The following is an 11,436-nucleotide window of genomic DNA, read 5'->3' on the forward strand; positions in this document are numbered from 1 at the left end:
GGCTATCTTGGATGGCGGGAAAAACTAGTCCAGGAATTGCTCACGCAATTGAGCCCAAGTGGTAATTGTACCCGGTGGGAGTGCTTTTAACCACTCCTTAGCAGCTCCTTTGAAAGTGATGGGAAGCATCCTAAGCAATATTGTGTTTATGTTGACATTTGGGACATTAAAGTAATCCACAATGTCATTTACTTCATCTAGATGCTTAAAAGCATCCTCATGATCTTTCCCGAAAAATAGGATGTCCTTCAGTGCAGTCAATATGTGTCCCTTCAACTCGAATGTGGCAGTGGCAGGTATTGCGGGTTGGACTAAACCGGGACCCACATCTTCTCGGATCCGCTTCTTGTAAGCTCCCATGGACATTTCTTCAATTGCTGCCATCTCGTTCCTTGGCTCGTTCTCGGGTTCGCTCGTGTGTTCTTAAAATTCCGACTCGGTATCGCTTTCGGACTTGGTTTGGACGGGCGTATGATCCAAATGTTCAAGATTTCTCTTGTGCCTCGAGGATGAACTTGATTCTCCTGTCTTCTTTCCCGACTTCCTAGAAATAGCTGACTTCAATTCTCATAAGGGCGTCTTTTTCTTGTGAATTGCAGACTCGGGATCTTCAAGTGGTGGCACCAAGGGTGTGTTTGAGCTTTTGGTCATGAACTCCTGCAACTTGCTAAACTAAAAACGTAAAACTGAACTAAAACAAGAAAAACTAACTATCAACTAAAAATTTAGTTTTTTAATAGTCCATGTCGTGGCTGGCTATTCCCACGTCGTGGACTCTGTGACTGACAGAAAAATTTTATTTTGCTGAAAAATTAACTTTTTGTGGTTTTTACTCCACAAGAAGGATCGGTTAATTTAATGCAAATAAATAAGCTAAAAACTAAGCCGTTCCCCGGCAACGGCGCCAAAAACTTGATGTGCACAAAAGTACTCACTAATTTTAATATTTATAACCTAACAAATTTAACTAACTATGCACTTATAGGCAGTGTACCTAGTCAGATTACAATATAGTTTGGGTAAGTTGGGTGTCGATCACAGGAAACGGTGTTCTAATTAGTTTACTTACTATTAAATTAACCTAATTGTTAACAAGTTTAAAAGGGGTTTTATCTGATTTTACAAGATCAGATGAACTTAAATCAAATTCAATAAGTAAAAACACACTCTTGTTTAGTTTGAATCCACTTCTTCCTTATGTCTTGCTAATGATTACGGATTATTAAGTTGGTTTTTAGTTGTATTAGTAATTTAGTTCTAACTTTACCAATAATTAACTAATTCATGTCAAACCATGTATGTTCACACATAATTAAACACATAACTAATTATGAATGTAAATATGCTATGTAAGGTTTGTAATATAAACAAGATTATGGTCACAATACACGTTCTCTAGCACAGCTAAGCTTATTTACTCTAATTACTAACTAAGATTGGTCAATCCTAGCTCTAACAATTCAATGTTCACTAAATCATTAGGTAAACAAGTTCATGCAGTTAATGGTCACTAAACTACACAGAACATGCAATCAAGCAATTAGAGAAACAAACAATAGCATGCTAGGTAATACAAATCAAACACAAACAATTTTTACCAACTAAATTTAATCCATAAACATTGAACTATTCAAAAGTTTGAAACTTCATCTAGCTAAACAAGAGTAGCTAGATTCAGCTGATCATCCTAGCAACTAATAAACCAACACAACTTAAAGTAATAAAAGACATGTTCTTAATTAACTAAAATATAAACCTTTATTCTTTTTTGTGTTGAAAACCTTCTTCCAGAACCCTTCTTTCGCTCTGAATCGTCTCCTGGAACTCTTTCCTTCAGCCAAAAGGTTCTCCTTTTCGTAATAATCAGGAGCACTTAAATAATCTTCAAAAACCCACGCCACGTCGTGGCTATCTAGGCTACGCCGTGGGCTTCAAGCTATCCGTACCGTACAAGGAATCCTCCAAATCGCGATGTTTATTTTCTAGAACCCTCATGCCACGTCGTGGCCGACTTCGCCACGTCGTGAATTCAGTATCTATCGTGGATTTATTCTTTTCTTGTCTTTCACGTCTCCCATGTTCTACATATTGTCACTTTTGGTTCCTCTCTTCAAAAATCCTTTTAATTGACTGAAAATAACAATTTAAAGTCATAAGTACCATTATTCTAAACATATTATCAACTTATTAATAAAAATGTACTTAAATATTGCCTAAAAATAGTTATAAATATGGCAATATCACTTCCTAAAATCTCTCAAACACTCATTCTTTCTAGTCGTGTGATATGAGCAATCACTATTGATATACCAATTTTCATCATATTGCTCGTCACATAGTACCTACAATCAATTAGAGGGATTAAGGTACCCAAGTTTTTTTGGATACTCAAACATTAGAGTGAAATGTGGAACTACAAATCCAATTACAAACTTTGAATTAAATATGATTAATGAAATCAGCTTAATTACTTTGAGATGAAGAAACATATTCATTTGATATTGAAGCATCAATATTGATTTTCTTATTCTCAGCTTTATACTTTGAAAACTTAATTTTTTTTTTTACTTTTCTTGACTCTAGTTAGATGGTTTCGATAATGTTTCTTGTGATAAAGTATTTACATTTGTCGGCTCGTACAAATAGTGTCACACCCTGCCCAGTTGTTGGCGGAAACACCGTGCAGTACGACGTATTGATAATCGAATGCCGAAAAAAGGTACAATAAAACACAAATGTATATTTTAAATATTTTTTATTATTAATTTTGAAGGATTACATTATTTTAGGGACAAGCACAAACTCCTACAATAAGTATACTAAACTTCAACAGCTTCCTTGCAAACTTCCTTCATACTCGGGGGACACTCTTCCACACTCATATTCTTGAGAATACATGTATTTTGAAAGTCAACATAATGTTGGTGAGTGCACAAGTTTTTATTTTGAATTTTTGAATACCTCTTAAGAATACTTTTCTTTAGTGAGAACCTTTCTTATTTATTTATATAGTCTTCTATCTTTTATTGATCTTAAATGACTATCTTTTCAGGGTATCTAATGATCCTGGAGTATTTTAATTAGGATTTTGTTTTGTTAAACCTAATTTACTATCTTTCAAGGATTTCTAATGATCCTAACATATTTTAATTGGGATTTTCTTTTGCTAATCCTAATTTACTATCTTTCAACGGTTTCTAACGATCTTAACGTATTTTAATTACCATACCAGGCGTCCCTAATGGTAATCTAAGATCTAAAGCAATTTTTTTAATATGTTAACATGAGCCCCTATAATCCACACTATGACTGTAAATGTAGCCTAGATCACGACGCTTCATCGGACGTCGAATAGTTTCTTATACGGAAGGTATCCTGCCATGATTGTAGCTAGCAATCGCAGGTGGAGTTGTCATGGCACATATAGATCTATAGATAACTTCCTAGCTCTCGCAAGAATAAAAATTATAGGTATTGGGGATATGCTGAATTTAATCAAGGCTTGTGGATGAATAACCAACTCAGTAATGTATTAACCATATGATATTATCATTTATCTTTTAATCTTTTATCTTTATCATAATTACCTCTCTCTCTCTCACTTTCTCTGTATATATATATATATATATATATATATATATATATATATATATATATATATATATATAGTTATTATTGTATATGTATGCATTTGATAATTATATTTATTATCTCATAATTATCTGATATATATATATATATATATATATATATATATATATATATATATATATATATATATACACACACACACACACACCATAATGATGGTTATTTTAATAGGATATTTGTGCAGCGTAACAATTAAGTACAACACATATCATAAATCTTGTCTAGCATAACTCCTAAGTACTTAAAGTTTCCTAGGGATTTAGCCATTATAACATGTAGCGACGACAATTAATTGCAGCGACACTTAACCTTTAGTGGCAACAATGACTAATAGTGGCAACAATAACGAGGGAGCTTATGTCGCATCTTTGTTTCGACCATTAGCAGCGAATTTTTCGGCCTTTAGCAGTGACTTTTTCATGCTGGTATTGGGTTTGTGTGAAAATGAGGTCCCAATCGTTGCATTAGATACTCGATCAGACGGTTGGGGTTTACTGGAAGGGATAATATGGATTCGGTCAACAAGGTATTACCAGCGACGCCTTTATGGAGACAAGAGCTTTTAGCAGCGACAAAGTGTTGTGTTTCCGCTAAAAGCTCTTGTCCTCGCTAAAGGCGTCGCCGGTAGTGCCTTGATTTCGTGTAGTGTTAGTAGGAATGGACATTATGAACTAGTGAAAAAAGCATAAAACATATTTAATTATGACAAGAGATAAAAGGAAAGGCAAGTGTTTTGCCTTGAGATTACGTAAACTAATAGACCAATAGTGTCTTTATGTACAACAATGGTAGTAGAGAAACACTAGAATAGTTAACCGAGGGCTACTTGTGAGAAAATTGACCGCATCAATCAAACAAAACAATGATAGAGGATAGTAGGCCAAGTGATCAGCGGCAAAGATGCTCCTAGAAAACAACAGCAACAGAAGATTGGTGTACATTAGGTGGGACATATTTGATGCTCGACATGGGCTGTTGTGATGATAGTCGACAACATCAAAGGGAACCAATGCAACAGTGAATGAGGTCGTGATAAGAGATGTAGGAGTGAGACAAAGAACAGGAGGAGACACAGGATTAATTGTGGTGGACTGGGAATGTAGATTAAAGAAAAAAGAAAAAACTTAAGTCTATTGTAGGAACTCTTAGAAAGAGACGTACGGTTTGGCTCGATACCATGATAGATTATGTGGAAACCCCTTAATTAGGTTTGCATGTATAAATATCAATATATAGTGTACACATGTTACAAAGGAGCCCATATACTATATACAATGACATAAATAAGGAAGTATAAATTAACACAAACAAAACAAATTGTATGGACATATTGACTCAATTAGATAAATAAAAGGTTTGCATATTTGTTGATAGTCTAGAAAATACATAAAAAGACATTAACAAATGAAAATTCAAAACCCCGTTCTTTATTTCATTGAATTTCTTTGAATCATCCACACAAGACATCTAAGTAATAGATATTTATGAATAGTCTCGCTAAGCTTTTCTTGATCCAGAAGCTTATGCAATATTTCAAAAATCCCCAACAGATTCACAAAATGAAATACACTTCCATATAATAGTTCACAAGTTACAAGAGACAAATAATTAAAAAGATAGGAAATGAAAAATTAAACATTAACCTTCTACAACAAAATAGCTGATCATGAAATTAAAAAGCATCAACTTAAGAAAAGAAATAAAGGATCATAATGCATGTTCAATTAAAAGCCCCAGGAAATTCTCAACGACCAAATAAAAGAAATTAAAAAAAAACAGCCTTGCCTAATTTGCGATCTGAAGGAGTGACCAGATTTTCATCCTTTTTTTGAAGGATGATAATGCATCCTCGCGTAATTCTATGAAAACCTATCGCAATGATATATGAAATTTGAATGGATTTCAAACAAATATAACAATTATTCGATCAGCAATAAAAAACCTAGAGACCATGCAATCCAAAGAAAATTATGCATATTCGGGCGTAAATTGCTCCTGCGGTAGAGCATCTCCATTAAGACCCTAAAAGCAAAAAATTAACAATGATATGCCCTAATCCTTAATCCTTTTGCCTCGAATTTGATTGGCGTCATTCCAATGTTGGACAACGTGGTGTCATTGGAATTGTACAAATGGGGTGTACGATGTAAAAAAGATGTGTGTGTGTGTGTGTATATATATATATATATATATATATATATATATATATAGGGTTGAGATCGGTTGAGAACTCATATTTTCTCAAGAACCCGAGAACTAAAAGTGGAACATTGGATCAAAAACAATTCATTAACGACATGATCGTCATCTTACCAATCTCATTTAATGTCTAATTTTTGTGTTATTTAATATATTAATAGAAATGTCTAAAAATTTACATTATCAATCAAATTTTCAGATTTTTTTAAATATAGTATTTTATGTTTTTTTTTAAATGCAGATTGTTTAATTTTTTATAGAAAACATGAATTTTTGAAAAAAATAGTGTTTAAAAAACTGCATTTTTTTTCAAAAAACTACAATTTTTTTAAAAAAATAACTGCATTCTTTTTTCAAAAAAACTGTATTTTTTTTTCAAAAAAACTGTATTTTTTTTTTCAAAAAAACTGTAATTTTTCTTAAGAAAACTGCATTTTTTCGGAAAAAAAAAATCCAATATTTTAAAAAAAAGGTACAATTTTAAATATAAAAAAAATGCAAATTTTTCAAAAAAACTACATGTTTTTTAACGAAAGTTACATTTTTTTCAAAAAAAAAAAACTACATTTAAAAAAACTGAAATTACAAAAAAAAACTGCATTTTCTTTTAAAAAAAGTAAATATTTAGGTGCATATATGCATATTTTTTCAAATGCATATATGTATATTTCTTATACTATAATATTTGTAAGTAAGTCACAAAAAATCTCATTTTTATTAATTAATCTATAAACATAACAGTACAAGTATTTTATTCAATACAAAATAAAATATAAAAAATAATAAATGCTACAAATTTCAAAGCATTTTCATGTCTTCGTGTCAATATTTCCTTATTTTCTTCAATTTATCATTTTTCACCTCTTCAATATTTACCACAATTTCTTTCAAATCTACAAGAAAATTTAAAAAAAAAAAGATTGATGCAAAAACTCACAAAAATACATATGTGATTTTCATGTGATTGACATATGAATCACATGTGATTCACATGTGATTCACATGTGATTTACATGTGAATTACATATGATTTACATGTGAATCATATGTGATTTACATGTGAATCAGAGTTTTTGCATCAATCTTTTTTTTTTTTTTAAATTTTCTTGTAGATTTGAAAGAAATTGTGGTGAATCATATGTGATTTTCATGTGATTGACATATGAATCACATGTGATTTACATGTGAATCACATATGATTTACATGTGAATCATATGTGATTTACATGTGAATCACATGTAAATGTGATTTACATGTGAATCATATGTGACCAACTTCTGATTTGCATGTGAATTATAGGTTATTCATATGTGATTTACATGTGAATCACGTGTAATTATGATTTACATGTGAATCACATGTGATTCATATGTAATTTACATGTGAATGACGTGTAATTGTGATTTACATATGAATCATTTGTGATTCATATATGAATTACATGTGAATCGCATGTAATTCATATGTGATTTCAGGTTTATCGAGAGTTTCATTTCATTTACCAACAAAAGGAATGAATTAATCCAGACAAATGAAGACAGAGATATAACCATCCAACAGCTAAAGAAGCAGATGATGACTATTAATGCACTATATAATTGGTTTGTGTCCAAAAAATAATTTAAATATTTGAATGTTTGTAAAGATTCTGCATTTTTTAAACTAAAAGATTATAAGAATAATATTTATTTACCTTTCGTGCTGCTAAGTTTGATTATTTTTCACTCTTGGCTCATGTACAATCCTAAACGGGAAATAATAAGATACTTTGAATACAATGATATTTTCTTAATAATAAAATATAAATTTAGAATAAAAACTTACAATTTTCCCAGAAGCAAAGAATTGTGATGTAGTTTTGGGTTCTCTTATCCTCATAATAACAACGGCAAAACATTGGATAGATTACATACACAAAGAATAATAAGTGAATGTCGTTAACTGGAGAAAAAACAGAAAAATGGGATCAATGATTATATCTTCACCTGATAAAAATATTAATAAAAAAATGGGAGTACAAACCAATAACTGTTTCTTCTTTCCCCCTGTTATAGATAATAATAAAACATATATTAAAAAAAGTGCATGCTAATTGCAGAAAACAGAATGTATGGTATGGTTTGGATGATTGATTTGCCACTTTGGTTTATCAGAAAAGCAATAGAGATGAGATACCTGTCTTCTTTTTACCAGCAACAATCTCTTTCTCAACTTTTAGTTTTGTATTTGTAATGGCAATTACAGAAGAAACAACATCTTTTACACCTGTAGCTTTTAAGCTAGTCATCGGCAGTCTCATCACATGCTTCAGCAATCTGATATAATGATAGCTTGAGTGATGTTTAAGTATGTGATCTATGGCACCAGTATGCTCCCGAACTTAATGGATGTTGCACCTGCCAATGATCCACCTCCGATCTTCAACAAGAAGTTTACATCTTCCTTCTCATTAACAAAGTCAAGATTAGGAGACATGGTGGAAGTGAAGATATCATTCAAATTTCAAACCAACAACAAACACCAGAACAATATAATTTTGTTGATTATATGAGATTTCAAATACTATTATCCTCTGTCATGTATAAATGAAATAACATATGAAGAAGAGAAATCCAACACAAACAGATTGAAGATTAAACACTAGACATCGATCAATTTTATAAGATTTTAAGCGCCTATCATGTTTCATTATCCTTTATCTTAAATGTATGAACCAAATAGCACATAAAGCCACCTGACGGAGCCATCTGATGGAGGCGGAAACGACGCTATCATCTGGCTCTGCTGGATATCGTTTTCAGTATGACGTGACGAAGAGTAATTCGTCGATCCACCACCGAATGATTTACATTAATCCACTCTTACACCTCTTTCTTGAACTAACGGAGCATCACTTCGTCTGTTGATTCTGCATCCGAGTTGAACAAAGCTTTGTAAGAAGGTTTCGAGATGAGATTCGTATAACTGCGTGAAAGATCAACGAAAACTCTAACGATGGCATAAGAAAGGTGAGGAGTACAACGATGGCATCCATTATCAAGGTGGAAGGTGTTGACAATCGAGATGGAATGATCGGAATGTCATCGATCTATTGATCCATAAGACAACGTCGACCTATTGATTCTTTGATTCCTCGTCGATGATCTGTAGATTATGGAACACAAATGGTCTGATGAGAGATAGTTGAAAGTTGGATGAACAGGAGAGAGACGAGTTGAAGGGGAAAGAGGATAAGGAAATGGTTTGACCAAATAAGTTCTTATCCCTGAAATGCCCTCCAATTAATTTAAATCAGATGCCCCCGTGTTTCTTTTTTAAAAGTTTTTACAGTAATGTCACAAATCATCTTAACCTTTTATTATTTTGATCTAACTTTCCTTGTTTGGTTCTCGGGTTCTCGAAAAACTATAGGTTCTCAAATGATCCTTCCTCTATATATATATATATATATATATATATATATATATATATATATATATATATATATATATATATATATATATATATATATATATATATATATATATATATTATCACAATGACTATTTATTCATAAATGCGGTTACAGTACCGCACCTAAAAATTATTCAAATTACATCATAGAATGGAGAACATGATATGTTGTATTTCTTCTTTTAGATGATTACATAAAGTGGTCTTCGATCTGCTTGGTGTGTTTCCCATTGGAAGCCTTCTTTGGTGCCAGTGTACCCAACATGGAAGTTGCTTGATCCTGCACCAACTCCCAAGCCATCTTCACATGCCTATCTTCGGTGAGTGTTGCTCCAATAGAAAACCGAATAAAGTAAACTCCGTCAACCACTGATTGCGTCATGTAAACAAGCCCTGTTGCATTTATTGCTTCCAGTAATTTACTATTGAATTCATTTACTTCATGTTGGTTTCCATGGTGTTGATGAATCACATAGGGAGAAACCCTAAAACAAACCACAGAAAAGTATCTAGGCGCCACAATCTCAAACCTACTGTCCATCGTCACCAACCTTTCCAAATCTTTTGCCATTTTCACATGGTTTCTTAAGAATTGCCTCAAACCAGTCACCCCATAACTCCGTAGCACCATCCATAACTTCAACGCTTGGAATCGTCTTGTAAGTGTTATCTGCCAGTCTTTGAAGTCCACCACTTCTCCTGATTCAGTAGCTTTGTTTTTCAAATATTCCGAGTTCGTGGAGAGAGATTTTGTGAGAGCCGATTTGTCTTTCACCCAAAGGCAGCAACAAGCAAGATTTGTCAGGAGCCATTTGTGTGCATTAAAACTGAAGGAGCTAGCACCCTCTACACCATCAAGAAAGTGACGAAACTCTGGACAAATACAAGCACTTCCTGCATAAGCAGCATCCACGTGAACCCATATATTATACTTGCTTGACACCTCACACAAGGGTCCCAACGGATCCACTGTTGTGGTTGACGTTGTTCCAATAGTAGCACATAAATAGAGCGGAAATAAGCCAGCTTCAACATCTCTTTTAATCAACTCTTCCAGTCGTTGTGGAGAGAGTTTATAGTTTTCGGACTTTGTTGTCATGACTTGTCGAACATTCTCCGGTTTTATTCCAACAATTTTGGCTGCCTTCATGAGACCCACATGGGTTTGATCCGAACAATAGACAACAAGCTTCTCATTGTTTTCTCTTCCTATTTGATCAAGCATCTTGTCTCTAGCTGCAATCAAAGTGCAAATGAAGGCCTCGCACGTAGTGCCAAGCAAGACACCACCACCACCACCTGAGAACGAGAAGGCCGGCGGAAGTTGGAGTAATTTTGATAGCCACTTCATGACCACGATCTCTAGCTCTGTTGCTGCGGGAGATGCAAGCCAATTGAATCCGACAACATTAAACCCATTCATAAGCATTTCACCAAGAAAGCTTGCTGTGCTTCCGCTGGATGCAAAGTAGGCAAAAAAGTTTGGACTTTGCCAATGTGTTAAGCCTGGGATAATATCTTTCTCGACATCATTTAGTATACTTTCTATTGACTCTGGGATAAATGGAGCATGATCAGGCAACCTTTCAAGTAGATAACCGGGATTGACTTGGCTTCGGACAGGGTAATTGTTGATGTTTTCATAATAATCGGCAAGGAAGTCTATTATCATATGGCCTTGCCTTCTGAATTCTACATGGTCTAAGGGGTTCATGTTGTTGTTTTGTGTTTGTGATATACAAATTAAAACCGAAAATCGGGTATTTATAGCATTACCATGTGGATTATAGTTAGCTTTCTCCTCACGTTATTACTATATAATGAACCATTTGTGAAAAGAAATAGGAAAAAGAAAAAGGGCGCCTCCTTTTTCTTTATGCATTTAGATTTATAAAATTTGATTAACCAAATTTATGTACAAACATAAATTAGCCATTGATAAATCTCTTAAAAAGTTTTTTTTTTATTAAAGAGTTACTTGCTCAATTGAGAGATCATGGATTCAAGTTTTGTTGGAGAGATAGATTGTAATTCATGATTATTTTAGTTTGTTGTTTCAAAAAAATTTGATAAATCTTTTAGTTATAAATGCATTGAAAGACCTTGAAATTAAATTTAGGACCACTTTATTG

The 11,436-nt window shown here is 33.0% G+C and overlaps 1 protein-coding gene across 1 annotated transcript; it reads right to left on the reverse strand.

The window, feature by feature from the left end:
- Positions 1 to 9,381: 9,381 nt before the first annotated feature.
- On the reverse strand, positions 9,382 to 11,119 carry LOC111916905 (tyrosine decarboxylase 1). The gene has a single exon (XM_023912557.3). The coding sequence runs from the start codon at positions 11,016 to 11,018 to the stop codon at positions 9,495 to 9,497; it is 1,524 nt and encodes a 507-aa protein (XP_023768325.1). The 5' UTR covers positions 11,019 to 11,119; the 3' UTR covers positions 9,382 to 9,494.
- Positions 11,120 to 11,436: the final 317 nt, after the last annotated feature.

Source organism: Lactuca sativa, chromosome 9, assembly GCF_002870075.4.
Source record: "Lactuca sativa cultivar Salinas chromosome 9, Lsat_Salinas_v11, whole genome shotgun sequence".
NCBI lineage: Eukaryota > Viridiplantae > Streptophyta > Magnoliopsida > Asterales > Asteraceae > Lactuca > Lactuca sativa.

What these genes read in the sequence shown, in the direction of transcription:
- LOC111916905 (XM_023912557.3), bottom strand. Translation starts at nt 11,018, where the DNA reads ATGAACCCCTTAGACCATGTAGAATTCAGAAGGCAAGGCCATATGATA.